This window comes from Parambassis ranga, chromosome 14 (assembly GCF_900634625.1).
Source record: "Parambassis ranga chromosome 14, fParRan2.1, whole genome shotgun sequence".
Lineage (NCBI taxonomy): Eukaryota > Metazoa > Chordata > Actinopteri > Ambassidae > Parambassis > Parambassis ranga.
In genome coordinates this window covers 12585831-12605485 of record NC_041034.1, presented here as the reverse complement: position 1 = coordinate 12605485, position 19655 = coordinate 12585831, and the positions used below count along the sequence as shown (strand labels likewise).

The following is a 19655-nucleotide window of genomic DNA, read 5'->3' as shown; positions in this document are numbered from 1 at the left end:
AGTGGAAGGACTTCTCAACAATTTCACTGAGGTTGTAATTGTTCAGTGACTCATCCAGGTGAACAGTAGGTTAAAGGTTCAGGACTTACCAGAGACCAGAATCTGCCTGTTGTCAATATGTCTTGAGATATTGTCTGTCTGTCTACCCAAAGCCAATCCACCCACCTTCTATTTTCTTTGTCATTCGCATAGAAACAAACACACTTGACTGTTTTTTTAACAGCATGTCAACTTGAACTATGGTTGAGCCTCTCAACAAAGAACCCTACTCAGGTGTCAGTGACACAGCAAACCACAAAGATTAAGACACAGTGATGTTTGACGTTCGATGTGAGTTTTCTTGGGGGGGGGGGGGTTGATGTCAAGGATTTGTTGGAGTTGGCGCCAAGACACGGACCTTTCACTTAAAAGCCGTTGTTGTTTTAGCCTGAGCGCATCGTCTAACAGTGTTTGTAAGAGGGACAGGTCTTCACCAAGATACCACAATAATCTGTATATAATACATGGTCAGGGGTGCTGCAGATGTTCAGCATTAACATGCTGAACATCTGCAGCACCCCTGACCATGTATTATTAAAGCACCTGTAATATTAAAATGACATCTGTGTATAATACATGGTCAGGGGTGCTGCAGATGTTCAGCATTAACATGCTGAACATCTGCAGCACCCCTGACCATGTATTATTAAAGCACCTGTAATATTAAAATGACATCTGTGTATAATACATGGTCAGGGGTGCTGCAGATGTTCAGCATTAACATGCTGAACATCTGCAGCACCCCTGACCATGTATTATTATACACAGATGTCATTTTAATATTACAGGTGCTATGAGTCATCTAATAGAGCCATTATTGTACCTGCACCAAGGAGGATTTCAGTGGAAGTTTAACTCGATAGCAGTTTCAGGACAAGAGCCAACAAGAAAGTGTAAAGAAAGTGGTCATCAATGCTCAATGCAGACTCCTCCCAGATGTCAGCTGCTATCGTGTTCCACTTCCACAGTACATCACTTAAAAGTATTCGATTCCAAAACAGCGTCTACCTCTGCGGGACTGTTACTCATCGTGTAGTTCCAACTGACATCATTTCCACGCAGCGCAGCTACAAATTGATCTCCTCCACCCACACAGTGCCAGTCTGATACACTTTGCCTGAAGATAAAGCGGCTGTCGCACGTAAGTCTTACAGCAAATTTCGCACAATGTATGCATGATTTTACGTTTGTGACATATTTGAACTTTGTTTGACGAATTTAGTGTCGACTTTTTTTCCCTTTTAAAAATTTGTATCTTTTTTTTAAAACTTTTTTCTCTTTCTTTCGTTCTTTTGTTGTTTTGATTTAGTTTTTAGAATAAATGGCTTTTAAATCATGGCTGAATCATTCAGCTACAGTGATGCTGTTCTTAATCTGCTGGGGGGACTGCAACGGACTCACAGGTTGGTCCACATGAATCACTCAGCGTATTTATCTGTGTTTAGCTTGTGTTTAAATGGGGAATGTGCTTCCAGAGTTTTATATATATAAAATACAACTGCTAAAATGTAATGAAAAATAGTGCATACACGTTCCTGAATGTCCTTCTAATTTACAGTGGACCCTCCTGCGGACCTTTCAGTATTTGACAATGGTCGTCTTGGATATCTGGATATCACATGGTCCCCCCCCTCCAGCTTACGCTACAGGACAGACTGTACAACTGTGTATCAGCTGGAGTACTTCAACACTTACAGAGGAAGTTGGAGTGTAAGTGTTGAGCAATTTATTACCAACAATTATAAAGGAATACAAAGGAACAAAAAAGGAAAACAAACGTTTGTATTGTTTGTGGATATATGGGAGTGGATATCATATAACTCCTAAATCTTCCTACTTTATTTTCATACAAGCAGGGATTGGGTAGCTTCAAGGGAAACCTCAGGAAATTGCCTCAAGGAGCTTTGTCAACAGGGCAATACCTGTATTGTAATTCCTAAGACAATGATCAAAACTGTGTTTATGGTGAGGGCTGATGTGAAGATGAATGTTATATCTGGACTCAGTTAGGCTCTCTTTGTGCAGTCAAAGTGGTTTTAAGTGCAGAAGTTAAAATATGAACCACAGCAGATATACTGTGACTTTAGTTTTAGGTACTTACATGCTTGTTTGTGCTGGTTTTGCAGACCCTCAGGACAGGCAGGAGGACGTACAGTGCCCAGTTTGATCTGATGAAAGACATTAGAGTGAGAGTGTACACTTTGCTAAGTGGAAGCTGCACCAACAACAGTCTGCTCATGAGCAACTACACTGAATGGATTCAGAAGCCTCCCAGCACAGGTCTGTCCTCCTGCTTTAAACATCAGACAGTGCAGAGAAGTAATTTAGATTAAAATGAACTTATGTATTGTTTTTTTTCCCACATATATACATAGGTGTCACAGGTACTGAAGTCCACAATTTCACCTGTGTGTACCACAACATGGAGTATGTGGAGTGCAAATGGAGAAAGGACCCAAAGACGCTGGCCAGCGCAAAGCTAAATCTATATTTCTGGTATGTTTATGTGCACTGGAAAAGAAAGTCTCGGGTGTCTAACAAAGTATGAAACATAATAGAAAAAAATTAAATAATAAATAAATGTGGTGACAAGGTCTGCCCAGGTGATCACAGAAATCTATTACATGCCATGTGATATCTGGTCTGCCTCCCTTCTTGCAGGCATAGTGGTCTGGATCAGGCAGTAGAATGCCCACAATATATCGTATCAGATGGAGTTAGGAGTGGCTGCTACTTCACAGGAAAATCTCTCCCTGAATTCACCAACATCAACTTCTGTGTCAACGGCTCCTCCCAGAAGCCACTATTCACCTTACTGCAAATCCAGAACCACGGTATGCATGTTTCCCTCACAGAGCTAACACGCACACTGACTCCTCACTGAGGACAACGTGATTTTCTTGCCCTCAGATTTTGACTCCATGTTTGTGTCAATGCACGCTTCACTGTGATCTCAATCGTAATCTGTCAGATCTGTCTTCCTGTTTGAATCTGTCACAGTCTGAACTTCTTTGTTTTACATTTATGCAGTGAAGCCTGCAGCTGCAGACAACCTGTATGTGCAGATATGTTCAGACATGCAGCTGGAAGTACACTGGGAGAGTCCTGGGAGGGTTCCCATCCACTGTCTGGAATGGGAAGTGGAACACATTATAGATGGAAAAACACCATTGGTATGTTTTATCAAATGCATTTTTTTTCTTTGTTCGACCAACCAGAACCTTTTCTGAGAAATGCTATTCACTTGGTGTGCGTAGACACAACAAGCATACGCCTGTCATAGATCAGACTCCTGACATTGACATCAGTACCTTGGTGGACCAGATTATTTTATCCAACACAGTATCATGTGCAGCAGACTCAAACAGGAGTCCCAGGTTTGGTTCCATCCTGTGCTGCTGTTGCTTTGCTTGTGCCTCATGTGCATTAATACACATACTGGCTAAGGTTGCTAAGGTCATGCTGGCTTTATGAGCATTTATGTCATCAAAGCAATAAATTAAATCAATACTGTGCTGACAAAAATGTGCCTCAGACATGATACAGTATTCTTTTGAAATGTGTGCCTCCTATAACATTGATTAAAAATGATTTTACTGTTACTGTGTTATTTTATGGGAAGTTCCTTCCTCGTCTTCAGCTGCTGTGATCACTCTCCAGTGAAGTGTCAGACAGGATTAAATATCAACTACTCTTAAATTATGTACTCATAATGGTCTGTTGTCCAACAGTCCCCCCCCCCAGTTCAACAGTTTCCTTTTAATTTCAGTTTACACCATCACCTGCGTAGGCTGAGGTTTTGGATTTTCCTGTTATACCAGAATTAATGCTCGGGGAAAATCCCATCACTTCCCTGTTACTAGTAACTTGTTTACTTGCTCAGGGTAGTAGTTTTTGGGCAGCATCAATCATTTGGCACAACTCCTGCACTTCAGTAGTGCAGGACACATTTTGAACGTTATCATCATTTTATCTGTAACCTGACACTTTTTGTCCCATCATCTAGTCTTTAGTTGATTAATCAAAGCATTAGTCATATGAGAGACTGCTCTGTTGACAACACATTATCGCATTATTGTCATGTATTCTAATAATTTCTGTACAGATTTACACCAGTGACAAGACAAGAGTAACTCTGCCCTCCATTACCACCAAAGAAAGAAGCTGCTTTAGGGTTCGCTCCAAACTGCACAAATACTGTGCAGACACAGGCTTCTGGAGTGAGTGGAGTCATCCAACGTGTGACCCAGGTAATAGTCTGTCACCTCATAACAACTCTGACATAAAAATAAAGTTTTTCTGCATCTTTCTAGACATTCATTAAAAAAAGAAATGTTTTTCAAGTGCGAAGCTTCAAAGGAAATACAGAATCAGTCACTAAATATACATTCCATTGGCAGACAGGCATATTTTAAAGCTCATTAAAGTGTGTTTCCAGAGTAAAATATTTTACAAACTAAAGTATAAGGCGTCTTTTTTGTTTAAAGACATAACTACGAGTTTTTGCAACTTACTTTCTGGATCCCCAGCTGCCATCACTAAACCGTAAGTTTTAATTTACATTTTTTTAAACATAAATTGCATTTAGGTTATTGTTTTAGCTATTAATATTATTTTACATCATTGTGTTCTTTGTTAACTTTGTAAACTTACTTTACAGATAATCCAGATGTTTTGATGATATAGTAATATTAATAAAAAAGTCATGCTACACATGTAACATAGCTTTTGATACATAATTTAAAGAAAAATAGCAAATATTCTGATTGATCTTATTTATTTATTTATTTTCAGGTATTGATGCCGCTGTCAAGTGGTCCAGAGGAAAGACTGAAGCTCCTCACAGGGCCTCGACAAAACAAACAACAAAATGACATCAGAGTGATGTCATATATATATATATATATATATATATATATATATATTTGAGTCATATTGAATGTGGTAATAAGTCACAATGTTTGCATGTCAGTGTAATATTAGGGTTACAAATGATGGATTATTTAAAGAAGCGCACAAGCTGAATTTCAGGAGTGAAACAGTGATTCATACTGAAAACTGGCTCCTTATTTATGGGGGGAAAAGAAAAGAAACATAAATATTTATTATGTGAAACAAATGACGTGATGAGATCATTGTCTTTGCAGAGAAAAGGGCAGAAAAGAAAATCTGCCAGCTGTTACCTTATCTGCTGTGTGTGTCTTCTACCATACAAAGCTCCCTGAGTTCAGTTCTCTTTTGAGTGTATCCTAATTTATTTTGTTTATTTGAGTTGTGGCAAAATGAAAAGCTGTTTTGTGTAATGAACAGAAAACACATACATGTAATACAGCTTTAAAGCATCACAAAATACATGATGTGATCAAAGTCTGTGTGAGTCTCCTTTATTTAACCCTTTAACACCCATGTATTACACAGTCCACCTGGACTTATTCTTTTATTTTGGCTAAAAAAAATAACAGAATATTTCAGAATTCAGAATAACCTGAGCTTTTGACATCTGTCTGTTATTATATGTTACGTTGTGTTATGTGAAAACAGTTTAACTCCACACACCTGGTTGTGGTTGTGGTTGTTTAAAGTAAAAAAATGTAATTATATTCTACCAGTGCCTGTTGATTTATTACACAGTGTGAGTCTGGGTCCAGAAATCTGGACTGACCAAAGCATGATTCAAACAGAGCCTATTAAACATCTGCAGTATGATCTTGTGTTTGAAGTGTTTGAAGCCTGTTAACATGAGAGCACACTAAAAATATTTACACTGTCACACACACTGTGACCAATTTTATTGGTGTGCTCTTCGTGAATGTGAAACATTCAGACATTCAGCTTTTAAAATCACAAGGCAGAGCAATTAACGGATAACACATCTGGATCTAATGTCTTTATTTTTCTTTCTTTATTTTTCTTGTACATGTGTACATGTTTTATTAATCATCTGTAAATGGACTTTTTTTGTTTCTATTTTAGAGATTGAAGTTGCCCCTAAAGCAGACCAGGACGTGGTGCCTGTCTACGTATACGTTGCCATTGCCATCGTGGCCATAATGGTGTTGTCTCTGTGTGTGGGAGCAGTGTTCAGATTGTGAGTACATATTAAGTGTTGTGTGAAGAGTGTGAAAGGACAGGTGTTCCTGGATGAATGCATAAAGTTATTGACTTCAAACTTGGTCCTTAATCAGTTAAAAAGTTGAACTGTGCATTTTTTCAATAAGAGCTGTGTAACTCACTTCACTAATTGATCACACGAATCATTTAGAGTCTAGTACACACCAAGGGCATAGTTTTAGCATGGACGGAGGTGACACATCCCCACCAATGTCCAGCGATTACTAAATTGTCCCCACCAATAATTTGATCCCCTCCTTCCTGGTTGCAGGAAGGGCTAAATTCTGTTGTTGTTCTGGAGTCCTACCAATAGATAACCTCCTGTCCTCATACCCAAAATCCTTGATTTTCTGATTCTGATTGGGTTATCTCAAGAGCTCTGCTTCTACTGTAACACAGATGGCCATGTGATTGGCTGTGCCTTTCCCTGCTGTCACGTGTGGAGCTACGTTGGTTGGCAGCACCAAAAAACTCATGCAAGACAGCGAGTGAGAGACAGTGGTTGAAATCTTTGGTCCCCACCAATGTCAAAAGCAAATCTACGCCCTTGGTATATACACCACATACACACACAGATGTGGAGTCAAACCAGAATGTGAACCCAATCCAAACAGTGCTTTTCTTTTAGGAAGAAACCAAGACAAGAGGAGAAGCTGGGGTCTCTGCTCACCACCCTGTTTACCAGACATACATCTGTTACAGCCACAGATATCTAACCAGGAAACAGAAACACCTCTGACAGATGATCTGTCACTGCACACCTCCTCTCTCATTTATCGGGGTCTGAAAATTAGACAGCATAGCATACAGCGAGTGAGTGTGTAACTACTGCTAACACTTTACTGAAGATGTTAGACTGAAAGCTGCAGTCTGTTAGATGCAGATATATCACAGCCTATTGTTAGACAAGTGCCTTTTGTATACTCAAATTCTTGAATTTACACAAATATGTCATGTAACTGGAAATTTAACGGACATCAGTAACCTCTTGGGATCGGTTGTTTACTTTTTGCTATGACTCTTGCCAGCAGAGAATTCACTCATTACTTGTTTTGTGAGAATTTTGTATTTGATATTCAGGGTTACTGTTTGTCAGACTTATCGACAGTTAAATCAGTAAACTCGGGTTCATTTATGTTTAACATTTATTTTTTTATTGATCTGTTTGTTTACTTTGTGCCTCAACTCTTGCCAGTTTATTTCTCTAGTGGTGTGTAAATGCAGGATTAATACATTGTTTTTGTAACATCTACCTTGCACAGGCCAGTGAAGTCTGTAATCAGTTAAATTACGCAATTTATGCAATAGTTAGAACAGAACAGAGTTTTTTTCAGTGCTTTAAGCCATTTTTATTGTAACAATGTTACAATAATTTTGTGCACATACCAAAATGCCTCATGTAGATCAAAAGAACTCCAGCCTCTATTATCTTATATTAAATCATCGAGTTGGTCCAATGCAGTCATTGTTTATGAGCTGTATGTGTTTTACTGCTATTCATGTCAACCTAAAATGAATGTATGCTTTAACAAATGATTGTATTACATATATTTTTATAAGTCTAAGTTTAACCAGAGGAGTTAGTGGAATGTAATACACCTGCTGTGTGATTTTAAGAAACAGTTTATGGGCACACGAACAAAGCTGTTGTTACTGGGGTTTATTGAATGTCTTCATATCAGTGTTTGATGGGGGGTGAGAACTGTTGTACAGGTCTACAAGCTGAAAAGTATTTTCATGTGTATGAGAAAAAGTGGAGGAATGATTTGATGAGCTTAGTAACATCACTGCTCCACAGAAAACAGTAATAGATGGGAGTGTTACATTAGAGAAGAACCTTTATGGTACCTTTGGTGTAGAGGAACAAAAACAACAGGTTAAAAAAACAAGGTTATTGTTTTGCTAACACTGTTCCTGCTCTAACATTTATCATTTATGTATTGAGGAATCCATAAGCTCATTCTTGCCATATAATAGAAGTGTTTAACACTGATCAAGTAGAAGAAAATCTTGCTGCCTCATGTTTCAGTTATTCAAATAAAGTGTATCACTGAAAGCCACTTTATCTGTAGTATGTAAGTTATTCAAAGACAGTGTGTTGACAAATATTACTGCACACATATGCACATTTCACATGAATGCTGTGAGTTACTTCTACCACATGACAACAGTAAAAATGACAGAAGAGAGACTGACATGAAGTTTATCGCTTACAGTGTTGTGTCATTGTACCGCAACATCACGTAATTTTTGTGATGCAAGGCAGTGTTAGAGTAATCCAAAACATCTAAAATAGGCTACATCACTCACTTTGATTGGTTTGATTGTGTAGTTACAGTCAGTTAGTGTGTCAGCTATAGTGTGCCATTCAAGGATGATAAAATCAGCCGAAGTTGCTGAAAGTCTTGAAAGCTGTCTCTCTTAAAAACAAAACATCTTTAACTGCTAAGTTATATTATTTGTCACGAATCATTTGAAGTGTGGGCTGTAAAGTCACAGCTGTTAACGATTGTCAGCCAGAAATCTGTCAGTCAGAAGTCTGTGTTGCTGGATTTGTTGGGAGGGCTTTTCGCATGACTGTATTTTTGAACTGGTTGAACCCTGGCGGTGAAGGTTCACTCCTCACAGTCAGCTCCAAAATGCTTTTACATCTTGCATGATCCTACATGTTTCTTATCTCTTCATTTTTCATATGCATGATCAAAAAATATTATTTACTTTTGCTGATAAGCTGCTCTGTGCTGAACTGTATATAGAATGCGCTCTTGCCCCCTAGTGTTCAGACAGCATAAACCCATAAAAAAGCTGCATTTTGTGGCACAGGTGGGTTTGATGTTTGCGCATATTTGTCTGAGCTGAATTAAAAAAAATTGCCAAGAACACATAAGAAATCTTTTTATTTGCGTTCCACTGAGCAATCATTCTTTTCATGTTGGGAATTTAACCATCTGTCTCCAGGCTGATAGCAGCTTTTACTGTTTGATCCCGATGATTACTGACACCTACAAGGTCAGCTAGGCAGCTGACAGCTTCCCACAATACAAAGCTGGGACTGCTCATGAAGGAATGATTTAACAGATAATAAAAACATGAACAATGCAACACACACATGACACACAGAATGTCTCATATTGTGTATTTATATAGAAACACATAGGTTAAATATGAAATCTCTGTTTGAATGAAACGACCTGACTGCTGTATTAACACCAGGTTTTAGGAGTACAGCAGTGTGTGGGTTAAACGGGAATCAGGGGCAGCAGTGGTGATAGTGGAGGAGAAGTGAGTAACTTTTTTGGGTTAATATGTAATTTTTGTGGAGCCTGCATTTACAAAGGATTGGCAGGAGGGTAATGTATAGCCCAGGTGTTCCTTTGCAGTCTGCCTTACTGCTGTAATGACCCTCATCTGCAAAGGACATCCACTGCTGGGACACCTTCAGGTTTGTATTTATTAAAATAAATTTTGGGATCAAGTGTCTCAATAGTGCTTTTATTTTCTTCCTCAGGCAGTGAGGAGCTGGAGTCCATGTTGGTCTCTGTCCCCCAGGCTCAGTAACTGGAATCTGTCCCTGCAGAGTGAAAGTGTGCAGGGCCTGGCTGGTTACTGGACCCAGGGGCCAGGCTGCTCTCCACAGGCAGATGCAATCACATCTACAAGAAGACAAGAGAGGAAAGTGTGTTGCCTTGCTTCATACAGTAAGAGCTGTGTTAATGTTTGGCAGTAATGGGAGAGGATGTGGTCATTTTAAAAGCATTCAAAGATGAGAGACTGTAGGAGCAGCTGCAGTGGAGATCAATAAACTCAGCTGTGCATCAGTTTAAAAAAAGGCTTGTGAATGAAATATTTACTCACTCATAACATCATTTGTATTACTTGAGGTTGGAGTTTCAGGTCAGCTTTGCTGATGTGTGTTCTTCTAAGTTCATTTCTATCAAAATGATCTTAAAACCAACCATACGTACTCGCCTGTGCGAGTCGGTTCCACATCTTGATTTTCATAGAGCGAAGAGGACAAAATGATATAGATCAGCTCGTACTGTGACTTAACATCACTCTTCACCTGAAAAACAGCCATTCATCACGCAGCATATTTGACCACTAGGTGGGGGAAGAAGACAGAGTTCACTGTTACTGTGGTTGGACATGGTGTTCATTACAGTCAAATAAAACAGTTGGTGATTTTATAACTGCACACAGCTTTACAGAGCAAAAAAGAGTTTTTATGATGCATATAATGAAGTGAACTGTGTAGGTGGAAAGTGAGACCCACTAGCCCACATGTTGACATTTAACATTAAACACTGTGAGTGCATGTATTCTACACATGAGAGCAAAGAACACTTGCTCTAGGGAGTAAATGTGAATATCGTGGATCAGTTCTGGTACAACAATATGTTTATATTATTACAATATTTATTGTTTTTCTAATGTTTTTTTTTACATTTGACAAAAGCCAACATGCATTAAAGAAATGTGTGACACTAAAGTAACCTGATCACCCGTGTGTCATGTTATAGAAACTGATACACCCCTTCTCTGCTAGCTGCCATAACCACCTCACCTTTAACTCCTAAGTCACATTTCACAGATTCCAGAAAGCTATTATAAGACAGGCACTGATGTGTCACCTCCATAAATTTTACATATTTCAAAAGCCCATTGTGTGAAATCATGATCTTAAAACGTAAAGCTGTAATATATGTAAAACACAACATCTCCCACTAAATTGTAGTGAAATGTGAGAAGCAGAAAATGGGAAAGTTCCACCACTGTCTCACACACCACATTACCCGGGATCAGGCCCGCATGGTGCAATTGGAGCCTCCCCGGTGTAAAGACTGATCACAGCTGGCGAGTTTTCACACTGCTGCAGCTGTGGAAACTGTTTATCTTCTTCCTGTTTACCAGCTGCTGAGTTTGGACTCTGTGGAGTGCAGAACATGTGTAAAGAGAATTTTCACCAGGCAGCTCAAATGTGGCAGCAACTTCGGTTCTTCACAAGAAATAATAACAATAAACCTTTTTATTATTTTGAAGTTTTGACAAGTTTAGACAAGAAGCTGAATTTATTGACATCTGATGATGCAATATATAATTTAGAGATTAATATTTTATTTTTTTGTTTTTGCTGGACAGCTACATGTAATATAAGCCTTCAGGAACATTCTTCTTGAGGTTATGCAATACTACTAAGGTCCTGTTGCAATAATATGTCACTCAGGTTTTTACCCGAACTGGCAACCTGGTGGTGCCTCTTTAAACAGCCTGGGGTGGTTTCCTGTGTGCTCTGAATAATGAAAGTTGTTTGCATTTTTCTCTCACTGCTGTCCCATCAAAACAAGTGGCGCCCCTCTTAAAAAGTCTGCCAAAGGTCAGTTAGTGAAGCGCAGGTGTCAAAATTCCATGTCCTAATATTGATAACAAGGTTTACACCTCAAAATTTTATTTTCCTTCACATAAAAACACTTTGTACACATTGATACTTTTCATTTGAGACACACTAGTGTGATTTTCTAAACAAATTATAAACACTTGTTAGCATATATCAAAGACTGATTGACACTCACTAGATATGTTGCAGCTAAGACACAGTCATTGGGAAGTGATACCATAAATACATTGACAACAAGCTTATCCTTGTGAAAAACTCCAAAAACATTATAAAAGAAAAGATTAGTCCTGTAAAATATTCATCCACTGCACCTCTCTGTGCTGTTTCTCTCTAACAATAAAGATCCAGGTCAACGTGCAGTGGAAACATCCAGCATCGGTGGCTCGAGCATGTCCAGAAAGCTCTTTAGCTTTGCCACCTCGCCCTCGATCCCACCAGGGCTGAAGGTAATGGGAGGAGGGAGGGAGGGAGGGAGGGAGGGGGTGTGTTTCTATTCATACAGCTGTGGCCTAAATTAGGTCTTCACAACCTGTCTAAAAATAACAGAGAGAGCAGGAGAAACTTAGAGTGCTCACACCGGCCCTGTGCAGAGTGAGGAGGAGTCTCTCTGTGTATTTGTGTTCCCAGCAGCGGAGCTGATAAAAGGCTTCAGTACATTGCATCTTCGTATATGTCTGTCCGCAGGCAGAAGAGGATTCCTCCGCCCAACATGAAGATGGTGGCTCCCCAGCCGAGGCCATAGCCCCAGTTGAACTCGTGATAGGTCTGCAGAACTGTTCCATCGATGAACTTGATTGGGTACAGGACCAGAGCACAGGCCTGCAGAACAACTAGACATCCAGAAAAAAAAAGAAAAATTACACAGGCAGAGCTCCACATGCTTCATGTTAGCTTGCTGGAGCACGAGTCAGGAGTGTTAAAATGTAACTGTATTGTTAAAAATAAACATGATTATATGGTTTAAACAATCCACCTCCTCCTACTCATTTCACTTCTGACTGTGAATTTACCCATTCTTTTTTCAGATTAACCCATCGCTTTATGCACCAAGCATCTGCTCTGTCTCTACCAAGGAGTATGTTTGTGCTTTCAGCACAAAATGTATCATTCAAGCCTAAACCCTGTGATCTTCATGGCCTTGCTGATGTTAAAATGCAGATTGGAAAACTCACAAGCTGCAATGATGGAAGTAAATTGACTATGGCTGCTGATGAAAAGAGGCTGGGGGATGAAAAGGAACACAGCAATGAAGAAGGTGTTTAAAGTGTCTGCAAAGGAAGCTGACAGTCGCTGAAGGTAACCACAGACAGGTTATATAAAAGCTTTTTCTTTTCAAGTCACTGCTTCTGACAATCTAGATGTATCAGGACATGAAGTATAAAGGACTCTGGATTCAAGATGCTTATATAATGTAGTGTATTAAACACCAGTAAAATATATCCAATTTTATATTTATAGCACTTTTTCAAGCAAGGGTCAAAAGGTCTAGCACAATAAATGCATTGGTTTAGGATCTGTGTTGTGTCTGACATGTCATGATATAAAAAAGGTCAAAAATACTGTCCTTGGAAAATATGACACACCTCTGTGGGTTTCTTGCTCAGTGGAGAGCGGGGGTCTTTTTGAAGTGGCCTGCCTTTTGTTCCCTGACAGCACATTCTGGCACCCCAAAGTCAAATCCTTTATCATGACTCTTTTAATGTCGACATCAGAGGAAGAAAATAACTTTAATGGTTTGACATTGTGAATCATTCTTCCTTTACATCATTAAGGACCTTGAGCTCCTGATGGCGCACTGCGGTCTGCTTTAAAAGCTTCAGTTCCTTTTCATGCATGCTAGGTGAGGAACAGGACTCAGTGTAACAGTGGCTCCGCCTTTCCTTCCTACAGGACGGAGCTGTGGGTGTGCAGGGAAGGAATGAGTGTAGCCTGAGAGTGTAGTAGATGTTGATGGAGCCCAGACTGAGCTCAGCCCGCTGAGGTCATATTTCTGGACAGAAAATAAATACCACACAGTCACAGCGCTGCCAAGGGGCATTTAACAGTCCACCCCTTCTGCTGCTGCACTACTGAGGTCTGTATGGAGACTTTATTCCTGCAAGGCTCTTAAAGCAATTACACAGAGGAAAGGATAACACGGCCTTCCCACGCTTTTCAGTGAATGGCTAATAGTCAAAAAGTATGGCCATTGAGTAGACTACAGTGGTCCTTTGTGACTGCTGACAGAACAAGACAAAAATCCCCCTGAAGGTAGATATTATTTTATTATTTTATGCAGATTTTTGCAGTACTGTTTGTATTTACAACAAAAACTGTGAAACTTTGGAAATATTAACATATTTATAGCTTGATAAAACAAAAACTGTTTTGGTCTCTGTATCTAATATCTGACTGTAACACACAAACTTTGTTTTATATATATATTTTATGTTTAAAACTATACATAATTATGGGTGTGGCCACTGAGTGATGGGAGTGTGGCTTTACAGCTCCACGCATCCTCCACTCCATCTATTTCTAAATAAGTCAACAGTCAGAGTAGAGTTTCCAAGCTGCACTTCAGGAAAAATATGGGTAATATCATAAGTTTTAATTTATTTATAACACAACAAAGTCACACAAACTAGAGAATGTGTCAGGCAAGCAACTCAGAGTATGCTTGTACAGCTTTGAAGTAGATTTATATAACAGCTTCAGTTCCTATCAGAACAGGCTGCCTAACAGTGATAGTATTCTAAATATAACTTACACTGAAACACATTTTTTTCTATCATCCATCACATGTAATAAGACCGTATTCATTTAACAATAATGAGTTAGAATGGAGTTTGTCATGTCATTTAAAGTGGGGACTCCCACAGTTTAAAGTCTTCATGTTAAGCAGCATGGTATCATTTTTAAATGTCAGACTACCCCTTTAATTTTGGCTACAGGGACAATGTGATGTACAGGGACAGGATGTTCCTTATAATCCAACCACTCACTTATTTTTGGAAACTGAACTGAGGATGAGTTAAGAGCTTCATCGTGGCTGATCATAGCATGTATGGAACAATGTGTCTTGACCTTTGATTTTAATTACACGGTTTATAGATACATCGTCCCATTATAGTGTCAAATTGTGTTTTTTAGCCTATAAGGACCCTCAGACACAGCATGCAAAAGCAGCTATGAGGCAGCGCTGGGTGAGGAGTGGTGGTTTCTTTTCCCTCAGTGACTTCACTTTGTTGGTTAGGTCTAAAAATTCTGTGGCTGCTTTTTCTTGGCTCAGGAACCAGCAGCTCTCCAGTCACCACACCACAGAAAAAATGAGCTCAACCAGCAAGCCTTATTCAGCTGTATCCTTCTGTTTAATGCCAGCACTGGAACAAAAACACATTCCTATATGGAAACTGTTGTGGTGAATGCATATGTGCTTTCTGTTCCCAAAAGTGCATGATCTGCTGGAATATTTGATTTATATATCCACACAGGGTGGAAAAGCGTAGCTGCTTTCTGTGACATACCTGCAGTGAAGAGGAACACGGCCACGGTGCGGTAGTGTTGTCTCTGCGTCCCCCTGCAGAGGGAAATGAGGGCCACCAAAAAGGCCACAAGAGTTGAGACTGCACCGGCACCGAGCAGCACCAGGGTGGCGATCTGCCAGTCTGCAGGACGAGACACACACACACACAGGTTAGAGAGGAGCATCGCACTCAACAACAAAAGCTTGATTCACAGGAGCACACCATTGAATTGAACCGCTGTGTTGACAAACACAAAACAAGAGCTAATCCTACAGAGAGAAGTGAATGGAGCAGAACGAACGGTGGCCTGTACCAGAAACAGGCTCCATCAGGATCACAAGGCCCTGAAGTCACAGTGATTCAATAAAGTACAATAAACATGGCTGAATTATATTACACGTTATATAAATCCCCACTCTGCGTACCATTTGACCAATGCTCAGTATTTTGATGTATTGTATGAACGATATATACATATGAATGATTTCTTTGGATTGTACAGAACATATGCAGAGAGTTTTAAGCTAATCACTGCAAATATTCAACATAACTTCCTGCTGTGTGAGGTCATACTGTTGACATGCTGATGTTTTCTGTTGGCTTCACTGCCCACTCGGCTATATTTGGAACAAAAGGTCACGGTTCTCACCCCATCTAAAATACAGGCGTGAGAGTGGTCTGGTTATATGGCACCTTCTCCTGACACTTGTAGCCGACACAACCAAGGCTGAAGGTTCCCTATGTGTTATGACGTGACACACATGTAATATGGCCAAGCTGATGAAGAGACTGCTTAAAAATAAAACATGCATACCTTACATTGTAACCTGTGACAGAGGCCGCAACAGCTGTGACTGCTCTGCTATAGGTAGCGTTGCATTTCCGCTCATACACAGACATCTCTGCAGCTAGCATCACAGAATGTGCAAAGAAATTGAAGAAACTGTGATCGTCTGCAGTACAGATTAACAATGAGGAGCAGCAGCCCAGACGGGACGTAGCAGCACTTCCACAGTATTGTCACTGTGTTGTGTTTTTTGCCAGTCTTTTCCATCTCGTTTCATCGTGGTGGTTTTTTTTTTAACACCACATTTGTTTTATTTATTTCAAACAGACTGCAGTTGCTCCTACTGGAAAAGTAAAACTCATCACTTCCTGCACGTCAAAAGGATTCTTTCCCAAAAAGACCTCAACATTTCTAACATTTTTAAACTGAGCTTGACTCTCAATTCATCAAATGCAGAGTCTGAAACCAGCAGAAGAGGTTTCATCCTTCCATTTGTGCCCACATTGTGTATTCCCTCTCTGATGTCCCACTTGTCAGTGTCAGAAGAAAGCAGAACCACAAAAGGGCTCGACTCAAATAAGAGAATTTGCATTTGCTGAAGTTAACAAGCTCAGCCAACAATATTCACTGTTCACTGTCATTGTATTACTTATTATTTCAGTCACCTGCAATATGCTCTGCACTGAACTGCATGTCAACATGTGCATAATGGGTCTGCTTGGCCTTTTGGGTGAACTGCACCTTTAACCTCCACACACCCCTCCCTGCAGACACTCAAACCCGCCTCCTTTTCACCCCGACACATTCCACAATATCAGAGCGCGCTCCATCACATCCAGGCCCAGTGTCTCTGAAAAAAAAACAACTTTTTATCTCCACAGTCAACAATTGGGTGTGACACACCAACAAAACCCCTGATATAATGAGCCAATAGTGAACCTGCCAGCAGTTTAATGCTCCTAAATCTGGTGCATTTAATGCGGATTTGTGTCCCTGTGGGGGGAATGTTGGGGGTTGAGGGGGACACAAATACTCCTGTCATGGCTTCTCTGCTTCACAAAAAGACAACCTGGTGGGTCCAGGCCTGGTGGGTGATGATGTGGGGAAGATGCCGATTGTGTCACTTCAAACACACTCACAGTCTAATAAAGGGTTAACCCCTTTGTTTGCCAAAGAGATTCTGTTTCTATAGAAGATGATCATTTAAACAAACACTGATTCACTAGCATTTATAACATGATCAGAGCAGATCACCACAGTGTGCCTGACACCACCTCATTTCTCTGGTATGAGCAGAGGAAATGTATCAGCAGCACATGTAAGCCCGAATTCCTCAGCTGCTGATCAACAAGCCAACTAAAACAAACCCATCCTTGGGGATGATGGCCGGAGCTGTCTGTCTGATGCTTTTGTACAGTTCTACAAATCCCCCTGTTTATTATTAATCTGTGCAGTAAAACTGAAACACTGAACACAAACTACTGGTAAATCCTCCTGTAAACATCAACACAGCAACTTAGTAAAGTGTCTGGACCTTCTTCCCAACATCCTCACTACAAGAACAGAAAGTTAAAACAACAACAACGCACAAAGAGAAGGTGTCAAAACAAACATAAACAGAGCTTCCTACCAGATGTGAGGGTAGAGAAGCAACTCCACTGAGCCTCCTCCGTCGGGTGCCGCGCCTCGGACTGGGAGCAGGACTCCCACAGAGACAGGGAGAAATGCTCCGCAGTGACCCAGGCTGGACTCAGCAGAGCCACCACGTCCAAACACAGCGCCAGAAAGACGCACAGCAGCGCGATCAGCTTGAAGGGTCGGAACACATACACCTCGTTCACAGACATCTTCTCACTGTTCTTACACGGAGGGCGGCAGGTCACGCTCAGTCAAATCAGCTCGCTGCAGGTCCGTGTGCGACCGTCCTCTCCCACCATAGCCTGCACTGCTTTGTGAGGGTCCAGCTGGGAAAGTTTAACTGGAGACATCCGGTTTGATCGGCTTTTCAAAATAATTGCTTCGAAGCTTTTTTATATTATATTATATTATATTATATTATATTATATTATATTATATTATATTATATTATATTATCATACAACTGTTAAAGATTGCAAAAAGAAATGTGAAATAAATTAATAAATAATGAAATTAAATAAATTTTCTTAAACCCCGTTCTAAACTGTAGTTAAATTAGTTCATACATTAGTTCATCCACACACATTGTCAATTTGGTGCTTTTACTTTGAAAGAGGCCTCTGAACTAGTTGTTTGGATCTTTGTAGATAGAACATATCTCAGTAAAAAAAAAACACATAAACATCCAAGCATTATCAAATATAGTCTATCAGAACCTACAGATACAGCAAGACATAAGTGAAACAATATATACAGAGACATCAACACTCTAGAATAGGTTAAAAAAAGTGGTGTGCCTTTTGTATCAGGCTCAGTGGCCCACATTTCTCCTCTGTAAAAGCTCACTGTCACTATGTCTGTTGATCAAATATTCATTAAAAATATTGTACAGATTTTAACAGAAGAATTAAAACACGAATTCAAATCAAAGCAACATTTATAACAAGAGTTTACATCCAGTATCACGGTTTATACAACTATTTCATGCGGGATTAATAGACCAGCTTTTTTTCCTCTTTGTAATTCAGCGACAATACCTTTTCTTTCTATGACGTACCGACATGTGCTCACACAATTATTGAGACTGGAGCAAATGTTGTAATGCTTCATTGGTCCACTTGATGGCAGACATGCAACACTTTAACCATTCCCAAAACACTGCCATGTTACTACCTATTACTGCCAAATGTACAATATTTTTTGTAGAAGTTAATGGGAAGTATTTGTACTAGCAGTGGCAGCAAGTGCATTTTTATTGATTAAAATGAAATAAGCAGAGCTGTCTGCTCGTCTCTTCAGTAGAATCTTTTCTGACTTCTCTGCACAGCCGGTGTGTAGGCTGAGCGCTGTGATATTTTTACCTCTTTTGGGAAATAACTCATTCATAATCAAAGCTTAAACATATGCTCAATATCACCCATGGACAGCTGCAGATTAAAAACACACACCTAATAAACCCCTCACATTACATGACAAGTGTGAAATTTAATGTGACTTCAATGTGTTTCTTACATAGACTATGTTTTGTCATATAAAGCAGAACTTTAATCAATCAAGTGCATTTTCTTAAAAGCCAAACTTATCAAACTAATCCACTTCCTGAGTGAGTAAAAAAACAACCAAAAATAAAAACATGTACCCCAGTGAAAGGAGTTGACAAAAGCATCTTTCTAAAATTAAAACAGAGTTGTTTTATCAACATGAGCAGAGACAAACCATCACCTCCTCTGATATGTGTGCGCGACCTTCACACAGTTGTGCTTGAGTGATTTATTGACCAACTGTCATGTCATACATCTGTCTACAATAATAACACGATGACAAATGGGACGGCCCTTGTCAAGATATTGCTCCATTTAATGAGGTTTACACTTGTTTTCCTCTTCTTCCTGAAGGCACGGGTAAATATGAAATGTGTCCGTGCACAAAATCAGACCATTTGTTGCCAATCACAGCCGAAAGAAAGAAAATGATTTTCATGAAGCTATATTGGATCAATACTTCAAGCGATTTTGCCCAAGTAAATATTCTAAGCTCTGTATTTGTTCTCTAAATAAGGCCGTCCACCATGAAGTACAAACAAAACTGATTTGAGCATTTTGAATTACACCTCTGCTGCCTTCTTGCCCAGCTCGGTTTAATGCCACCCCTATCATTTGGAGCTTGGATTAGAGGTTTT

General features: G+C 39.7%; 2 protein-coding genes across 3 annotated transcripts; one reads left to right on the top strand and one right to left on the bottom strand.

Moving 5' to 3' along the window:
* Positions 1–1021: 1021 nt before the first annotated feature.
* On the top strand, positions 1022–7384 carry il13ra2 (interleukin 13 receptor, alpha 2). 2 transcript variants are annotated; one of them, XM_028420841.1, is made up of 10 exons: positions 1022–1180; positions 1349–1442; positions 1598–1749; positions 2166–2319; positions 2415–2535; positions 2701–2873; positions 3070–3212; positions 4145–4289; positions 6013–6127; positions 6779–7384. In XM_028420841.1, the coding sequence occupies exons 2-10, from the start codon at positions 1361–1363 to the stop codon at positions 6864–6866; spliced, it is 1173 nt and encodes a 390-aa protein (XP_028276642.1). In that variant the 5' UTR covers positions 1022–1180; positions 1349–1360; the 3' UTR covers positions 6867–7384. The 2 variants fall into 2 exon arrangements, with proteins under 2 accessions (XP_028276642.1, XP_028276643.1); XM_028420842.1 differs by lacking the exons at positions 6013–6127; positions 6779–7384 and adding exons at positions 4527–4584; positions 4834–5472.
* Positions 7385–11327: 3943 nt separating this feature from the next.
* On the bottom strand, positions 11328–17799 carry LOC114446643 (transmembrane protein 47-like). The gene is made up of 3 exons (XM_028422322.1): positions 17469–17799; positions 15052–15192; positions 11328–12375 (listed from the first exon to the last, which is right to left on the bottom strand). The coding sequence occupies exons 1-3, from the start codon at positions 17683–17685 to the stop codon at positions 12194–12196; spliced, it is 540 nt and encodes a 179-aa protein (XP_028278123.1). The 5' UTR covers positions 17686–17799; the 3' UTR covers positions 11328–12193.
* Positions 17800–19655: the final 1856 nt, after the last annotated feature.

Excerpts from the sequence above, each read along its gene's own strand:
- il13ra2 (XM_028420841.1), top strand. The coding sequence starts at position 1,361 with ATGGCTTTTAAATCATGGCTGAATCATTCAGCTACAGTGATGCTGTTC. Across the intron at positions 1,443-1,597 it reads GGACTGCAACGGACTCACAG|TGGACCCTCCTGCGGACCTT; the intron begins GTTGGTCCACAT and ends TCTAATTTACAG. Across the intron at positions 2,874-3,069 it reads ACTGCAAATCCAGAACCACG|TGAAGCCTGCAGCTGCAGAC; the intron begins GTATGCATGTTT and ends ACATTTATGCAG.
- LOC114446643 (XM_028422322.1), bottom strand. The coding sequence starts at position 17,685 with ATGTCTGTGAACGAGGTGTATGTGTTCCGACCCTTCAAGCTGATCGCG. Across the intron at positions 15,193-17,468 it reads CTTCTCTACCCTCACATCTG|ACTGGCAGATCGCCACCCTG; the intron begins GTAGGAAGCTCT and ends CTCGTCCTGCAG. Across the intron at positions 12,376-15,051 it reads CGTGTTCCTCTTCACTGCAG|TTGTTCTGCAGGCCTGTGCT; the intron begins GTATGTCACAGA and ends CTGGATGTCTAG.